Here is an 18,924-nt window from a genome sequence, read left to right as displayed (position 1 = left end):
TTTATATATCATGAAGTGATTTTTTTTTTTGTTTTTGTTTTTTTTTTGTGAAATTGATCCAAAAATTGCAATTGTACAAAATCAAATTTATGCATTGGAGCTTAATCGTCCCCAATCACCGCTCGTTTCTTAGTTGTGACGATTGAAAAGTATATAATGGAGTAAACTTTTCTTTCAATTAATTTTGGACGAAATTGTACAAAGTTGGCTTTAATTGATGCATGAACATAATCACTTTGTAATTAAAAATAAAAATTAAGCTAAATTTGATGACTTGATTAAGCTACCTAAATCACAAAAAATTATTTTAATCATAAAATAATTAATAATAATTAAAAATATTTATAAAAAATTAATGTATGTAAACGATTTATACAAATATAATACCTCATCGTACTTTGATTTTTCAATCATTTTTGCCAAAATTTAATTCCCTGATTAAATTAGATCTGCATGTAAAAACAAATTTCAGTAAACAAAACATAAACATATAATCATTAAGCATTCTAAATAAACACAATGTAAGCAATAATCACAAATTAAAATAAGATTTAAAATAAGAATGACGCAGCCATTGATGACCTAAAACTAACAAAAAATTATGACACAAAATTCTCTTGATTTGGTTTTGTATTGATATGAAATTTTATTGGTGTGGTAGGATGTGTCAATTTAAAGTGGTAGGCATAAAAAAATTTAATTTAATTATTATTAAGGAATAATTTTTATTTCTTACCATAAACACTATCAAGATTATGTTAGATATAGTTCTATATCTATAGATGATTTTTTTTTTTTAAAAAAAGATAATTTTAGTTTTTTAAATAAATTAAATCCTTATAATTCACTAATCGTTTTTTTTAAAAAGATAATTTTAGTGTTTTTTTTAAATAATTTCGATCTAATAAATCATTATTCGTTTTTTTAATAACGTGGCAAAATTCTTAAATCTCATTCGTCAGTTTTATCTAGGTGGCAAGTGAATATTTTAATTATAAAATAAAATAGAAATCTAAGTTTTAATTGGTCGAAAATATACCTTTACTTATGTGGCGCGCCGAATGCTCTCCAAAAATGCCTACTTTATTTATATATATTAGATTTTTTTAAACCGTTAGATTTAACTGTTCTCTTGATGACAGGTGGTAAAAACGCAATTTGTAGAACTTTTTTTGGTGGTAAAAACGCAATTTTTAGAACTTTTTTTGATGATAAAATAAAATTTGAGAAGTTTTAGTGGCAAAAAATAATTTCGTGTTTTTTTTTTTTTTTTTTTTTTTTTTTTTTTTTTTTTTATGGTGGTAAAAATCAAAATATCCTTAGGTTTAAATAGCTCGTGCATTTTCTATAAATTTATTTTTGTAATATAATCCTTATTTTGACATGATACAAAGTTTTTAGCTTGAGCCTTGAAGCAAAATATTTTGGATGGTGTGACGTCCTCTATTGTTAGTTTCCCCACCATAATACAAGTAGTATTTGTTATTAGATCGCTCCTTCGTTTCCTTTTTCCCTCTTTGCTTCGATCTGGTAAATTTCCCCTCTTTTCCCTTTATAAAAATAGACTCTTTTTTCAAAATTGCGTAACTTCATAATTTTTCAATTTTCTAGGGTTCTTCGTGCTCGTCAATTGGATTTTGTTAGAGGTCGAAGAAGATCAAATCAATGGCTGCTCCACCTGCTAGGGCTAGAGCCGATTATGACTATCTCATTAAACTTCTCTTGATCGGTGATAGCGGTAATTTTTCTGATTTCTAGGTTTTCGTTTTTTGTTATTGATTTTTTGTATTTGGATTGGAATTTGTTTTTTGTTATTTCAGATCAAGCTATTTTTATTGCAGATTTATGATTTTATTTCGCCAATTTTAATTTTTGTATGCTTTATTGATAAATTTATTTGGGCATTTTTGATATATGATAAGGACATTTTAGCTTACGGTTTGTTAGGATTTCGTACATTCGTGTTAGATTATTGGGTTCGAGCTTAGATTTTTTAATGCCCACATTGTCTTATGTGATCAGTTTGGTATGCATCATTGTAAAATTTTTAGGAATCGTGCTTAATTGGATGTGTATTTGACCTGAGAAGAGTTCTAAGATGAATGTTAGTTGTGAAGAAGAGGTTGCTAAATTTATTTTCACATTGGCTAATACATAGGGAACTTGTGTTCTAATGTCATCGAGTATTACTATGCTTCGCAAGGAGTCATGTGCTTGGCTTTCCTGCTTTAAGCAATGGGGTATGGCCTATGGCGTAGCTAATATTTCCTCCATTTTGAATAAAAAGTACTTGCTTGACTCTAATAATTTCGGAGTAGTATTAATGTGTCATCTTATGATGGTAGATACTAGATGAGGCTTTAGTTGTGGTGTTACTGAAAAGTCACTTGATATTGTCATAAATTTTATTAAAATTTTATATTTAAAATCACCCAAATGTTATCTTTTAGTTTTTTTGGTCTGTGATTACCTCGTTATGAAGCATTCTAAGAAAACTTAGATGGTGCTAATGGTCATTTCTAGATGACAACTAAAATGCACTCCATCTGTTGTTAATTGAGACATGCTATTCTAATGAAGTAACTTTTCTTAGAAACAATAATATAAGGCCTTAGGAACGTCCATGGTGTAACTATTTCAAGGGTCTTTGCAGGACGGTCAATTCCAGTTAAAAATTGTGCAAATAGTTAGTGTATAAGTTGGTTGATGGATAATTAAGCAAATTTGGTATGGTCAGAGATGTGAATGACTGTTAATCCAAACCATCTTCATCTAATATGGTTGCCAATTTGCCATGCTGGACTAATTTACTATTTACCTCCCCTTTGCTGCTCTCCTTTTTTGCTGCTGTCTTTTTTTTTTTTTTTTTTTTTTCCATGTTTGTATCTCCAAGGATTTTATTAGTAATCAACTTAAAAATGCTTGAATTAGCTGGATGCTGCGTTTCAAGTTGCCCAATTTGATGGGTTTTCAGAGTCAGTATTTTAAGAAATTTTGTATTCTATGCTCGTTTAATTGCTCACGTCTATTGAAGTATAGTTAAATATATTGACTTTTCATAATTATAATTGGTGGTCATTTTAGTTCAACGTTTGCTATTACAATTACTAGCTGTTTAATTTGTAAGAGTACAACAATTGAAACTTTTGTTTATTCTGCCTATGAATGTGTTGCCTCTTAACTTATATTGGTTTCTCAAGGGTATTACATGATTTATATGTTTAAGTAGGGAAAGTTTAAGACAACTGTGTCTGTTATCACATGTTTCTGTCATCTTTTTCTTATTCATTATGAATAAATTCTTTTGGCTGAACAAATTGTGTTTGTTCAATTGCTCAAAGTTTTTAGTTTCTACGAAGTATATTTTAAATCTGGGCATGGAGCAGGCTGTCAATTGTTAGACCTAAATTGTTTAGGCAGGGATATTTCTATTAGCTTCAGTCAGCTCTGAGCTTTAGTTGAGGGCAATGAGCCTATGAGAATCATTTCATGCAAAGGCTTAGTATTGGCCATTGTATTACCTATGTTCTCCATTTGTATTGTTATATGCTGTTTATATTTATCAAGTGTTTAGATTGTTAAACGAAATTCTGCTTGGTGTTAATTGTTTGTTTGTGACATATCTGTTAGGTGTGGGTAAGAGTTGCCTTTTGCTGCGTTTTTCTGATGGATCTTTCACCACAAGTTTCATAACAACCATTGGGTAGTTTGCTTTGGACTTGGCTATACAAGTTTATATATTCATTCTATGCTTTGTTTTAACATAAGGCCTCTTCCCACAGCATTGATTTTAAGATAAGAACCATAGAACTTGATGGCAAACGGATCAAACTTCAAATTTGGGATACAGCTGGTCAGGAACGCTTCCGAACAATTACTACTGGTAATTTAATATTCTCCCTAGTGCTTTTATGTGTTTTTTTTTTTTTTGCACGTCTTACCTTTTCCATCTGAGAAATTAAGTAAGAAAGTACAGCTTAGAAATTAAATTTTAATTAAGCGTAAGAGATAAATTAATCTAAAAATAGACTGTCTTCTAACCTTTCTTTGGTATAAAGGAAGCATCATTATAGGCCTTAATGCTATTGTGAGGAGATGTTTTTTTTTTTTTTTTCAAGATGATAGGATCTCTGTTTGCCCCTAGGTTTTCCTGTCAGTTCTTTGGAGATAGGGGATGGAGTTTGGTGGTTTGGGGAAAAGTAGAGTTGGTATAGAATCATCTGGTATGTAAGCTTTTTTGTCAACTTTTGGATACTGTGGTCGTGGAATTGGAAAATCTGTCAAGGCCTACTTCAAAAGTTTTTGTTTTTAGATTATTGTTATTTTAAAATTTATTTAGTGTCCTCATAAGCTGCTTTCCTTGAGATGTGGTCCGGATAGAAAACATTATTCTACATGTTGGATGATTGTGTTTTCAGTCTCTAAAAGAGTCGAGTCAGCATTTGACCATATTTTTTACTCACAACAAATTGGCAAGTTGTATTATTTTCATCCTTGTAATTCTGGTAGAAGATCATCTTGTACTATTTTTGCTCAAGCCTCATAAACTCTTCTGAAACATATATTTGATGAAGCTCATACCCAACTATTTTGGCATGAAAACAAGACCTAGTTGGTGATAAAATTTCTGAAAACACCGTCAAAATACGATCCTTTGTCATCATGCTTCTTAGAAGGATGAGTTTGGAGTTTTGAAAAGGGGATCTTGAACTTCATATATATGATGAAGATACCTTATATGGAGAAGATCATATCACCTTTTTTTTTGTAAGGGTTGTCTGATTTTGTTCTTAATCTGGTTTTGGTTACGTAATTGAATTGATTTGGAATATTGGTTAGAGCTCTGTCAATTAAGATGCTGTAGAAGCTCATGGTTAACTTTATGTGACAGAGCAGGCTATAGACTTCTTTAATGAACATTTGGGTTAAAGACTTCAATAGTTATATAACATATATTACATCATGTGGAGTTCTCTTTTTTTTTTTTTTTTTTTTTTTTTTTTTTTCCCTGGTATCTTCCCTTTTATAAAACATGGCTTTAGAATTATGCTGCTTGTGGTCTAAAATCTTAAGAATGTTATTAATTATTGCTTTGTAATTGGGTTTGAACATTATATAGGTTGTACTAGTATGAAACTTTGACTAACTTCTCACCTCATCATGTTTTGTGTAGCTTATTACCGTGGAGCCATGGGCATTTTGCTGGTGTATGATGTTACTGATGAGTCTTCTTTTAACAGTAAGTTCTTTATTTCATTTATACATTGACTTTTGTTTTTCCTTTACTGCTAGTTTGGTGCACTAAAACTGTGGGCACTCTTTGATATGGAAAGATGTTGTGAGCACTTTTGTTTTCATCTATGTATCGACCTTTTTTCTCACCTTTAATCATAGTGTTTTGATTGGCTCTTTGGATGGTGGGAATACTAACATGGCATCTGTATTCACAGATATAAGGAACTGGATCCGCAATATTGAACAACATGCTTCAGATAATGTCAACAAGATTCTTGTTGGCAACAAGGCAGACATGGATGAGAGCAAAAGGGTAATTCTTTGTTCCCCCCTCTCTCTTCTCAGTTTGCTTATAATTTGCGTTTGGTACTGATTTAAGAGTTTCATTTACAGGCTGTTCCCACTTCAAAGGGGCAAGCTTTGGCTGATGAGTATGGAATCAAATTCTTTGAAACAGTTGAGTAATTTCTTGCAGGTGGTCAATTTTCATAGGTTTTAGTTTATCTGTCATGCTTGCTGAAGTTATTATGTAACAGAGTGCTAAGACAAATTTGAATGTGGAGGAGGTCTTCTTTTCAATAGCAAGAGATATCAAACAGAGACTTGCAGAATCTGATTCCAAGGCTGAGACTGTAAGACCTCTAATAGAATTCATTTTATTTGCCTTGTAAAAGAAAATTTAAAGGCTCTTTTCTATATAACAACTTGTCTGAAATCTTATCTGAACTTTTGTGGCTTAAATTTAAACTTATCTGTGTATGTAATTGTTCGGGAAAAAAAATTACTTTATTTGTCTAAACAAAGCTTATTTGTTATATTTTTTTTTACCTTATATTTTATAAAATTATCTAAAACTATTGTTTGAACTTCTGTTGTTTAATTAGTCTTTTGAACAACCCATTTTCTCTTAAACAAGTCAAAATAAGGTAAATAGCCTTAGTGTCAAATTGATGATGCTGGTGAGCAGAGTAATTCTGCCATCGTAGGGGTTCTGCTGTTCTGGTCATTTTAATCTTGTACTTTGTTAGTAGAAAAGATTCATCTACCTGATGTCTGGGTGATGAGCCTTTATATTGATTTTGAAGTACCGTTGAAATATCTTCTGCTGTAAACTTAGTTTGATCCTGATATGCCTCTTGCCGTTTGGTATGTTTGATTGGCTTGGAGAGCTTGAGACATTTTATTGGAGAATTATTTTAACTGGTTATCATAAAGTTTCTGCAATTAGGGTTTGATATCTTATTGTGTTTAACTTGCAGCCTGGTGGCGGACTCAAGATCAGTGCTACTGACTCAGGTGCCCCAGCCCCAGCCGCTCCCAAATCCGCTTGCTGTGGCTCTTAAGCTAGTTAAAAAAATTTTGGCACAGGATGTGAAGGAGTTTGCCTGAAAACTATTTATGATGCAGTATCACGGGTGCCTTTAGCTCTCCTAATCATTAATTTCTGCTATCATTTCCAGTGTTAATGGTAGTTCACTTGTATGCAAAATTTATATTGATATCTTTCTCTTTACTTTGTTGTCCATCCTTCAGACCTCACTGAGAAACTTTCCTGCTTATTCATGTAGAAAGTAAAAGCCACATGTTTAAAAATGTTTTGGAAACTAATGATGGATCCTGGCTTCCTCGGGAGCTCTTGTTTTTTCGTTTATGGATCCTTAAGCTGTTTAAGGTGTTCTTGTAAATTACTTTGAAGGCACTAGTCTTTCTGAAGGCTGATCTTTCTAGTTTGGTAAAAAGAAATCGTGTGTAATTCGTAAGGCATTACATGTATATTCATCATTGTTTTTAGTTGATACATATCTTGAGGTAAATGTTAGATGCTTCTAGGTGATGAATGATGCGTATCGTGACATGCTTCAAGAGAACTGCTAATTTATGATCTATACACAGGCAACACCTCGACAATGACTGGCATAAGAAAAAATGGTTGCGAATTTGTTATTATTAGCAAAATTAAGACTTGATATTGAGTTAGGTTAGATATCTATAAACCAATTACTAATACAATGAGAAATTTGTCTTTGACACAAATGACAAATTGTTTTGTGCTTATATTGAAATGAAACTAGCTAATAAAGCTAGTTGTTAGTTACAAAATTGAGCATTAATAAATATTTTATGGCACTAAAGTAAAGAAAAGTATAAACACTTATCACCAGAGTGAAATTACCAAACCATAGGGCAACATAGTGAAGCAACATTCTAAAGGTCTGGGCACCAAAATGGAATTATTGAAAATATAAACACCAAAGTGGAATTATGTAAAATCCGAGAGCACCAAAGTGAAGATTTCCCAAAAATAAAATTAAAAGGTTGGTAAAACAATCCTTATTCTCCTTAAATTAGAGTTTAGATTATCAAAAAAGGGCTAAAAACAATTATGTGAAAAACGCTATGTTATTTTCGTTTCCAAATAGTTCTTGATCAATTATATTAGACTAAGATTATAGCGGAATTGAAAATAATGTGGGTTCATGGTCCTTACATTATCGTTTTAAGGAGCTAAAAGAGGCTTTAATAAAGGTTAGTTGATTGAGAAAAATATGGAGCTAACAAAAATTTTCATGCCAAAAAGAGGACGATAAGGTTTTGTGCATTTGATTGGTTAGAAAAATAATAAAAAACTAACTGTGGAAAAGTTAACGTGTCTTATGTGCGGTTCTAAAAGTGAAACCAACTTAAAAGTTGTTATCCCATATGAAAAAAGAAATAAATTGTTATTCAGTGTCATATAGATTTAATGAATTACCAAACTTATAGTTATTTGGCTTTATGATCAAATTCAGCTTTAATAAACTATTTAGTTTTCTTACCCTTAATAAAAGTACGAGGATTGTTCAACAACTTTACAAAATCAAATTATTTATAAACGCAATTTAGCTTACATATGGAAGATAATACAAAAATCACATTTAGAATAAAATATCTAGAAGTATCATGTAATTTATCTTGAATTTAAGGAGTAGCATGTAATAATGGCATGCGTCGACGTAATAATTTACGTCTAGCTAAAGCTAAGCAACCGAGCTTTTACACAAAAGGAATAAAAATTAAAGTTATTCAACAGAAGATTGAAAGTAATTTAAAGATATACATACATGATCCAAATCTATAAATGGAAATCCAACTAAGGCAGCATTATTAATAATACTTCCTAACCTTAATAATGCAATGGAATCTACAATCTTAATGGCAATTTGAGTTATTGGTGATGAGTGGGGTTGAGGGTAGGGGTTTAGTAGAGCAATCAATAAGCAAAAGAGTACTACATAAAGCAAACATTTTGTATTTTTCGTGTCCATGAATAATCATTCTGTATTCCATTTTACAATGTCTATAAAAAATTCTTTTAGATATTTAATATGAAAATCCTTACACTCAACCCATGTGATATATGCGACAGACCCTGGCCTCCACTATAATTATAATTTTCTTTCTCTCACGATTTTTGCCTACTTACTCTACTCATTTGTTATTATACACGTGTTCAAATCTAACAATTAAGAAGATTATTTATGGCCACGGGAAGGGAGTATGATTATTAATATTAATATTATTATTATTATTATTATTATAATGTAACAAAGATGTTACAAAACATCTCCACTATATATAGTAAGTTATGGGATAAGTATCTTACTTGGTAATAAGCTGCAAAAAATAAAGAAAATGGAGGCTACTCGCAGCTTATACACTAGAGCAAAGCCATTTCTGGCTGTTATATTTCTCCAAATTGGGCTTGCTGGAATGGATATTCTCTCAAAGGTTGCACTCAACCGTGGAATGAGCAACTATGTTCTTGTTGTCTATCGCCATGCCGTTGCTACTATTATCATCGCCCCGTTTGCTCTTGTATTAGACAAGTAAATATATACATATATATCGATTTCCTTTATCTTCAACTCGTTTAGCATGAGTAATTACGAAATTATAATCATGATATGAAGAAAAAACAAAAACATATCTAATTTTGATTAAGCTGATAGTTGAGATCCTGAAATATGTTTTACTATCATTTTTTTTTTTTTTTTTTTTGACACAACTATATTCTATCATTTTGATCTTGTGTGCATTAATCTGTGATAAAATTGAAAGTTTTTACGCAAAAAAAAAAAAAAAAAAAAAAAAAAAAAAAAAAAAATTCTAGTGTAATTTGGATAAAATAAGTGTAATTGATTTGGAGATTTTGGTAGCATGCATATATGGAGGAGTGTTTTATTGGTTTACTAACAAACTAATCAATTTTGTGCAGGAAAGTAAGGCCTAAGATGACCGTATCAATTTTCATCAAGTTGTTGCTTCTAAGTCTACTTGAGTAATATTTCTTTCGTGAAATGATCTATTTTTTTTAGTTTAAATTCATTCAAATCTGATATTATATTATTATGTATACTTATTGAATTTTTGAAATGAAATTTTGCATTGCTAGGCCTGTTATTGACCAAAACCTGTATTACATGGGTATGAAGAACACGTCTGCGACTTTTGCAGCAACGATGGTTAACATACTCCCTGCAATAACATTTCTAATGGCATGGATTATGAGGTATGAAAAAAACAATCTTAATAGTTGGCTCAAGGGCTTACTGTATGCTAATTATATCAAGTGTCGAGTATGTCTACTAGTGGCGGAGCCAGGATTTGAACAATGGTAGATTGGTAGGGTATCGTGCTGTCTAAAAATTCTCTTATTAAGCCCCTAAAATTTGTCTCCTTAAAATTAATGTAGTTTTTTATCCAACAAAATTATAGTTAACTTAAATAAGTTAATTTGTGTTTGTATACTATTTGTTTTCATTATATAATGATTGAGTTTAACAACTAAATGATGTTTATAGCATACTTAAACTCGAAGCAAATTAAACAAGTACAAACTAGCAAAGTGGGGCATTGCCCGGGCCACATACTAGTTTTCAATTAAATAAAAGAAATCAAGACACAAATACGTACCGCATAACAACCGTGAAAAAATATTCTTAGGGTCTGTTCATATTTACTTAATTTCAGTTCAGTTCAGCTCCAATCAGTTTAGTTCAACTTCAATCAGTTCAGTTCAGTTCAGTTCAGCTACTAATTTCCCTCTCTCATAAAATATTCATTTAAGCTCACTTCAGTTTAGTTCAGCCCCAATCAGTTTAGTTCAGTTCTGTTCAGCTCCAATCAGTTCAGTTCAATTCAGCTCAATTCAGTAAATGTGAACATACCCTTAATATAAAGATTCAAATTTATGTTACGTAGTACTCCGTATTCCAAAATCCATCAAATATTACTCCGTTTTATTCAAGACTTTAAGTAATGGCTCATACTTTAAGTAATGGCTCATTTAATAAAATTGAATGTTAGGCAAGAAAATTGAACCCATGACCTTTGATGAAAAAAAATCAAGATTCTAATTACTAGGCTACTAGTTATCTTAGGTTTTTTTTTTTGAAGAATACTAGTTATCTTAGTTACAATTTTGCACTTTATGCACTTTTTTTTTTATTTCTTTTTTTCTCGTGTTGTAGCCTAGTAGTACGTAGGGGATGTACTCTACCAGGTCCTTAGCTAGCTCCGCCTATGATCATACTCGATTAATAATAAATGTCCATAATGAAGATCCCCCCTTGTGTCTAAGGATGTTCGTTAACTTTTCTATTATCTATCACAATGGTGGACAGGCTTGAAGTTGTGAAGTGTAGAAGCCTCCGTAGTCAAGCAAAGATAGTAGGAACGGTGGCGACCGTTGGTGGTGCGATGATGATGACACTAGTAAAAGGACCAGCTCTTACATTTTTGTCCAAAAATAGCGTAACTGATCATGGTGCAAAACCACTAGATATTAGTGTTCATGACGCTATTAAAGGTGCCATTATGATCACTATTGGTTGCTTTAGTTGGGCTGCTTTTGTCATTCTTCAGGTATGTATAATTGGTGATGTATATGATTGGATTTTCTACTACAATAATTCAATACTTTCTACTTTATAACCCATTCCTAACTAATTATAAAGTCACAATTCCTTTTTCTATTTATTTATTCATTTGTTTGTTTGTTTTAATGTAGGCTATAACTTTAAACACATATCCAGTTGAGTTATCTCTTACGGCATGGATATGTTTGTTGGGCACATTGGAAGGTACCGCGGTTGCCCTTGTTATGGAGAAGGGAAGATCCCATGTATGGGCAATTGGATGGGATGCCAATTTATTAGCCGCGGTTTACAGTGTATGTTGTCTCTCTAAATTTCAGAAAGCTAAATTGATTGAACATATTCTTACTTAATAAATTGTAATTGAACTTATATTTTATGAAAGTAACTAATTAACTTGTAAAAAAAAAAAAGCCTAGTATTATGTGACTCATTAAAAGATACGCATACGCTTGAAATTTCTAAAATGAAAGTTAAATGAACTAAACAAACAAATTAGCAATGAAAACAGTTTCCTTTTATATATAATTAATAAAATTTGTACTCCATACGAAAGTATATGAGTTAATCACATGAATAAAATGGCCAAAAATGCTAATTATGTGATAGGAACCTTTCCTTTATTATTATTTTGATGTTGTTTGTTTACTCCATCTTAGAAAAAAATTAAAATCAAAAAAAGATATGAATGTGTGTTTATCATTATATTTTGTCACATTAAATAAATTTACCATGCATTTGCCTTAAAGTAAAAACCGTATTTCACATGATAAGATTGATGCTAATAACATTTGGTTAACAATTATTTTAATTAGTTGAAGAAGCAATAAAAATGTGAGCAAATAACAAGAGAAACTTATGATTTATGTACACGTTGTTGTGATTGTAGGGTATATTTTGTTCGGGATTGTTATATTTTATTCAGGGAGTTGTAATGAAAGAAAGAGGCCCTGTCTTCGTCACGGCTTTCAGTCCTTTGTGCATGGTCATTGTTGCTATTTTGAGCACCTTCTTAATGGCGGAAAAGATGTATCTTGGAAGGTAATTTCTTACAGATATAAAAACATTTGTTTTTAATATGTCACTAAAGAGTAAAGACTATACGGAGTAGTAAAAATAAAAAGTGAAAAAAGTCAAATTGTGTTAATTATTGGGGAGTACATAAAGTATATACTACATATGAAATCCGTTTTTTTATATATTGATACTCCGTAAGTCCATATTAATGTTTTAAATTTTGGTTTGTTTTTAGGAAGACTATTCAATGGCTACAATAAAATTGTGGCCATTATAATGACATTAAATCTCAACCCTTTATTTTTAAGAAACGATCTTATCCATTCATTTATGAAAAAAAAAAAACAAACAAACTACTTCATATGAAAATTAGTTTTTAATATCTAAACCAGTTAGAGACTTCTTTCCCCAAAAATTAAACGTTTAATTGTATAAACACCATGCATTTTCCTTTTTATGCGTGCTTCAAGATCAAAACTTATACCTTCCATAAAAAATAAATGGAAAACTTTTTTCCATTCTATGTTTGCTAAAAAAAAATATATAATTTTTTTCTTACAACTTTTTATCTATACAGTACATGAATACTCTTGTTGGTCACATCAAATTACTATTGTCTATGTATTTTTTCATTTGATTAATGATCATAATATGAATTTATGTTAATGGGTTGATTGGTTGTACATAATTTGCAGAGAATTAACAATTGAAGTTTCAGTACGAGAATAGTTTACTTTTGGGAAAAAAACAGTTAAAAGTTTTTTTTGTTAAAAAAATTTTAGGTTGTTTTTTTGGTCAACTTAATCAACGGTGCTAATTTACGTAGTATATTATTACAATCAAAGGTATAGATTTCATTGTTATAATGGCCACAATATTATTGTAGCCATGCACGATGATCTTTATATATAGACAATATAGTTATATATTATTGATCGAGAAATATTCTAATTATAAATTAGTCAAGACACAATAAAAGTATGTGATATGTTAATTTGATATTTGCAATTTTAATTGTAGATTCCAATACACAACTAAAACAAAGTAGGCAAAAAAATCCGAGCAATATTTTTTGTATTGTAAAATAGGTCACTAATTATTTAAAAATATTTATTTTTGGTATATATTGCCCAATTTTTTTTTTTAGAAAGATTTGTGAATAAATCTTTTATTTTAAATACAATAATTATTACATGCCAATAGGGAATATGTACAAAAAAAATAATGTGATTTTTGTAAATGATTTGTTTCCTTAATTAAATATTTTTAAAAAAAATAAAAAAAAATAACTAAAGACACACCAGGAGATGACACGTGTCATTGCTGGTGTGTCTTTTAGTATATAGTATTGATTGATTGCAAAACTATCCTTGATTTTAAAACTTCTTAATACTTTCATTTTATTCCCATTTTAGCCGGCCTATTCAACTTCTTTGTACAATATTATACTATTCATCGGTTCACCATACAATATTTTCACCTTCCCATTTACTATCTCTTAACCATCATTTTCTGACAGTCTCACCACTTTTTTTTTTTTTTTTTTTTTTTTTTGAGAAAAAGCTAGGAGAACCATTAATTAGGAAATGGACAAATTGTCCATGAGTACATAAGGAACAACATCAGAAGGGCAATGATTTTCTCAAACTTGCTCAAAACCGAAGGGTACTAACCTAGCTAGATGGTGAGCAACAAAGTTCCCATCTCTACGAACATGTGACCAAGACACAAAGTTGAAATCTTTACAAGCAAACATGATATCATCTAAAACATAATCGAGATCTGAGAGAAAAATAGCAGCCTTTGAAAGCCTATTGATGACAAGTTGACAGTCGGATTCCACCACCAGACTCTTCATCCCAAACCTACGAGCAAGCTTCAGGCCTAGAAGAATGGCTCTACCTTCTGCAATTTCTGGTGACCATCTAGCACGAGTTCTTCTTGTTGTTGCAAACAGAACGTCCCCATTCTCATCACGAGCCACAGCTCCCAAACCCACCCAACCTTCATCTTTTAAACAAGCATCGCAATTAATTTTGACAAAATCAGAGGGGGGAGGACTCCATTTCTTCGGGCTGCTCCTCTTCTTTACACCCACCCCACCATAAATCTTCGTTAAGTACTTAAGGCAGTCATCCATGATTCTCTGGACTCTCATCTTCACAGTCAGGTGAGGCACATCCTTGGCATTGAAGACTTTGTCGTTTCATCTACCCCAAATAAACCAGAGCAAAGCAGCACCTCGCAGACACTTTTTGGAGCTCATTTTATTCCAGCGCACAATCATATCCTTAAAATCCTCAGAAGGATCCGTGGGAATTAGCTCTTCACAGTCAAGTTCACGCCAGAGGTCACTTACAGCATAGCAGGAAAAGAAGGTGTGACCTTTAGATTCACAGATCGAGGGACACCATGGGCACGAATTGGAATCAGACATATGTCTGAAGTGCAGGAGCTCACGGGTAGGGAGTGAATTAGTACAGCAACGCCACAAAAATTGCTTAATTTTAGGGATCGTGTCTAAACTCCAAATGGTCACCCACGCCTCATGAAAATTATCATGATTGCAAGACTTGCCAAGAAGATAAGCAGTCCTTACAGAGTACTCCCCGTCATTTGAGAATGCCCAAGTCAGCTGGTCTCTGGATTCACGAAGGCTAATGGGAATTTGCATAATGCAGTTAATATCCCGATCGGTGAAGTTTGCAGCGAGAAGATCATGATTCCAGTCCCTCCTATTCTCATCAAACAGATCACGTACCAGGGCAAGCCCATCAACTCTAGGAGACATGATGTACTTCCCTTGATCATCAGCAACCCAAGGAGCCGAGTAGATATCAATCAAGATTCCATCACCCACTCTCCAAATAAGTCCCTCTTTCACAAGCGCCTTTGCACTCCAAATACTACGCCAAGCATAGCTCCCATTGAGCCCCAAAGAGGCCTCAAGAAACTCACCATGAGGGTAATATTTACCCTTAATGACACGGCTTAAGAGAGAATTAGGGGCTGAAATTAGACGCCAGGCTTGTTTGCCGAGTAATGCATCATTAAAAACAGCCATGTCTCGGAAGCCCAAACCCCCAAGGCACTTGGGCTGACACAACTTATCCCAACTGAGCCAATGCACTTTGCGGTGATGATCAGTGTGCCCCCACCAAAATTTTGCAACCATGGACTTAATGTCATCAATCACACCAACGGGAATTTTATAAACCCCCATGATGTACGTAGGAATAGCTTGAATAACAGATTTAACAAGCACCTCTTTAGCAGCTCTCGACATTAATTTTTCCTTCCAACCATTCAACTTCTTCCAGATTCTATCCTTCAAAGCGGCAAAAACCATTTTCTTCGACCTCCCCAACACAGACGGAATCCCAAGGTACTTATCATGCTCATTCACCAACCTCATTCCCAGTAACTGTATCAACTCATCCTGCTTTTCTGCACTAACACCTTTGCTAAAAGAGACCTCCGATTTATCATAGTTAATTTTCTGCCCGGAAGCTGCTTCGTATATGTTGAGGATATCAACTATCTGTGAGCATTCCACACGGTTGGCTCTGACAAAGAGAAGACTGTCATCTGCAAAAAAGAGGTGAGAGATTTTCGGACCCTGTCTACTAGCACCCGCACCATGAATAAGTCTGTGATCTGAAGCCTTCTTGATTAAAGCAGAAAACGCATCTGCAATAATAATAAAGAGATATGGGGAGAGAGGGTCCCCCTGGCGAAGACCACGGGAGGGGATCACTTTACCACAAACATTCCTGTTAATAATAAAAGAATATGACACCGTTGAAACACAACTCATAACAACTCGAACCCACTGCACCGCAAAACCCATCTTCAAAAGAAGCTTCTCCAAAAAAGACCACTCAACCCTATCATACGCCTTGCTCATGTCTAGCTTCATTGCTATAGTTCCTTTCCGACTCGTACTTCTCTTTTTCATAGTATGAAAAAGTTCCATAGCAATCAAGGCATTGTCTGTCTCTATCTCTTACTTCTAATCACTTATTTATTTATTTATTTATTTATTTTTTTTATTTATTTTTTTTATCACAACCCACCCACATAAGAATAATTTACTTTAATTTTTGTAATGTGACTTGTGTGAATTGACTAATTAATTAAATTTAATTTTGCAGGGTGCTTGGTGCCATTGTTATTGTAGTAGGCTTGTACATGGTTATTTGGGGAAAAGGCAAGGATTATGACACTCACACTCCTCCACTTGATGAAGATAAAACAACAGACCAAAAAATTGGCACACAAATACAATTACCAAGTCAAGTAGAAGATATCAACAACAATTCTCACTGCTTGCATATTAATCAAGATCATATTCATGTATAGCTTTGATTCATTTGGACTAATTATCAACAAAGTAACCAATTATTTCTGATAATTATTGCTGATGAAGAGCAAGGGGTCGGATCAATTTCAATTTTTAATTTCATCAACCATATATATGTAAAACTCAATCACTAGCTTATTTTTCAATTATCTGTACGTTTTAGCTGAGCATATTAACTGATAATGTTTCATAACCTTTGTATTAATGAAAGATCTAGGTTTCTCATGTCAACTAGAATTATCTGTTTAGTTCCAAAAAAACGTTCACTTGATGTGCATATATACAATGAAAATAACTCTTGTATAAGGTAGGGCTAAGGGCTTTTTTTGCTACCCTAGGTGTTAAAATCTAAAGATAATTACTAAAGTTATACAATGCCTTATTCAGTGTTTCTTATTGAATGACCTGAGTTTATTTCTATTTATTTTGAAAAAACTAAATAAATAAAATAAATGTTGGCCATTATGAATTTTTATTCATGCCCTTTGGCTTGACAAATGCTCCTTCTTCTTTTCAGAACTGAATGAATTCTGTTTTCAAACCACTTTTGGGAAAGTGTGTTTTGGTGTTTTTTGATGATATTTTGGTTTACAGCAAAAGCTTTGTTGAGCATTGGCAACACTTAGCTGTTATATTTGAACTTATGTCACAACATTCCATGTATGCTAAGCTCCGTAAATGTTCATTTGCTACTGATAGATTGGAATATTTGCGGCACTTCATATCCTTTAAGGGGATAGAAACAGATCCAGATAAAATAAGTGCAATCAGGTCTTGGCCAAGCCTAGCCTCCCTTAAGGATTTGAGAAGCATCCTTGGATTAGCTGGGTATTATAGGAAATTTGTGAAGGGTTTATGCTACCATTAGCAAACCTCTCAGTGATTTGCTAAAAAGGGGTGCTCTTGAGTGGACTGATGTAGCTCAACAAGCTCTTAAGAAGCTAAAAGATGCCCTGATCCAGCACATGTCTTGGCTATACCAGACTTTTCACTACAGTCTGTAGTAGAGACTGATGCATCCAAGTCCAATATATATAGGTGTTGTCTTAATGCAGAATGATCACCCTATTGCTTTCATCAGCAAGAGTTTGGGTCCTAAATGGCAGAAGCTTTCAGTCTATGCGAAGGAGTTATTGGCAATGGTATTTGTTGTGCAAAAGTGGGAACAATACTTGAGCAGTGCTCATTTCAGTGTGAAAACTGATCATAAGAGTTTGAAATGGCTCCTACATCAGAAAATCTCAACTCCTTTCCAGTAGTGTTGGCTATCAAAACTTATGGATTTTGATTATTAAATTCAATATAAAGCTGTGAAGCAAAATGTAGTGGCTGATGCTCTTTCTAGGGTCCATGGATCTTATATTCCTGTCAAGACAATAATAGTGGTGGACTCAATTGTAGAACATTTAATTGCATCCAGTTATGAGTTAGATGACAACATTAAGTCCATCTTACTCAGGCTCCAGAATTGTGAGGGTATACCTCACTTTACACTTCAAGATGGTCTTATAAGGATGAATGACATAATTTTGGTGGGACCTGATCACAATCTCAAGGCAAAAGTAATACAATGGCAACATGCTTCTTTGGAAGCAGGACGAGATACTGAAAATATTACAAGGCATTTTTCATTGGAAAGGAATGACCAAAGATGTTGGTCAGCTGGTTAGAAAATGTGTGGTGTGTCAGGCTTCTGACACCTCTGCAAAACCAGGCACTCTAAAACCCTTACCTATCCCTGAACATATACAGACAGACATATCTATGAATTTCATAACAGGATTACCTTTATATATGGGTAAAAATGTTATTTATGTGGTGGTGGATAGGTTGAGTAAGTATGCTCACTTCACGACTCTCAAGCATCCTTTTTGTGTTGTTGAGGTTGCTGAAGTCTATCTTGAATACGTGTTCAAATTGCATGCATGGATGGCCTAGGAGCATAGTCAATGATAGAGACTCAATGTTTCTAAGTCAATTTTGGAAAGGGTTGTTCTCGAGCTCCTTACATGAAACTGAGTTCATGTTATCTTCAGCTTACCATCCCGAAACTAATGGTCAAACTGAATGGTGAACAGGTGTTTAGAATCTTATCTGAGATGCATGTCTAGTGACAGACCCAAATCCTGGTGCAAGTACTTACCTATGGCTGAATTGTGGTATAACACCCATTTTCACTCTTCTGCTAGAATGACCCCCCTATGAGGTTGTGTACTGCCAACCTCCTCCCTTGTACCTCCCTTATTTGCCTAGTGAATCAAGTAATGCAGTGGTGGATAAATGCATGATGAAGAGAGATGAAATTCTGAAGGTTTTCAGGAGTAATTTGCTGAAGACTCAGAACAGGACGGATGAAAATGCAGGCTCATAGAAAGTTATTTGAGAGGGTTTTTC

The 18,924-nt window shown here is 33.0% G+C and overlaps 2 protein-coding genes across 2 annotated transcripts; both read left to right on the top strand.

Annotated features, from left to right (window-relative positions):
- Nucleotides 1-1,395: 1,395 nt before the first annotated feature.
- LOC145616450 (ras-related protein RABE1c-like) lies at nt 1,396-6,999 on the top strand. Its single transcript, XM_081671167.1, has 9 exons — nt 1,396-1,530; nt 1,612-1,738; nt 3,631-3,703; nt 3,783-3,883; nt 5,174-5,239; nt 5,451-5,548; nt 5,629-5,691; nt 5,772-5,867; nt 6,495-6,999. Exons 2-9 carry the CDS (start codon nt 1,666-1,668, stop codon nt 6,576-6,578), a joined length of 654 nt encoding a protein of 217 aa, XP_081527293.1. The 5' UTR covers nt 1,396-1,530; nt 1,612-1,665; the 3' UTR covers nt 6,579-6,999.
- A 1,599-nt stretch (nt 7,000-8,598) lies between these two features.
- LOC145616539 (WAT1-related protein At2g37460-like) lies at nt 8,599-16,931 on the top strand. The gene is made up of 7 exons (XM_081671286.1): nt 8,599-9,101; nt 9,491-9,553; nt 9,668-9,784; nt 10,899-11,139; nt 11,285-11,446; nt 12,040-12,191; nt 16,322-16,931. Exons 1-7 carry the CDS (start codon nt 8,908-8,910, stop codon nt 16,527-16,529), a joined length of 1,137 nt encoding a protein of 378 aa, XP_081527412.1. The 5' UTR covers nt 8,599-8,907; the 3' UTR covers nt 16,530-16,931.
- The last annotated feature ends 1,993 nt before the right edge of the window (nt 16,932-18,924 follow it).

This window comes from Chenopodium album, chromosome 26 (assembly GCF_948465745.1).
Source record: "Chenopodium album chromosome 26, dcCheAlbu1.1, whole genome shotgun sequence".
Taxonomy (NCBI): domain Eukaryota; kingdom Viridiplantae; phylum Streptophyta; class Magnoliopsida; order Caryophyllales; family Amaranthaceae; genus Chenopodium; species Chenopodium album.
Note: the sequence above shows the minus strand (reverse complement) of the source record. Positions and strands in the feature narration are given on the sequence as shown.

Bases quoted from the DNA above. Each gene is read 5' to 3' on its own strand.
- LOC145616539 (XM_081671286.1), top strand. From the start codon at position 8,908: ATGGAGGCTACTCGCAGCTTATACACTAGAGCAAAGCCATTTCTGGCT. The intron at 9,554-9,667 runs GTAATATTTCTT...TTGCATTGCTAG, and splicing joins TTGCTTCTAAGTCTACTTGA to GCCTGTTATTGACCAAAACC. The intron at 11,447-12,039 runs GTATGTTGTCTC...TTGTGATTGTAG, and splicing joins TATTAGCCGCGGTTTACAGT to GGTATATTTTGTTCGGGATT.
- LOC145616450 (XM_081671167.1), top strand. From the start codon at position 1,666: ATGGCTGCTCCACCTGCTAGGGCTAGAGCCGATTATGACTATCTCATT. The intron at 5,240-5,450 runs GTAAGTTCTTTA...CTGTATTCACAG, and splicing joins TGATGAGTCTTCTTTTAACA to ATATAAGGAACTGGATCCGC. The intron at 5,692-5,771 runs GTTGAGTAATTT...ATTATGTAACAG, and splicing joins GAATCAAATTCTTTGAAACA to AGTGCTAAGACAAATTTGAA.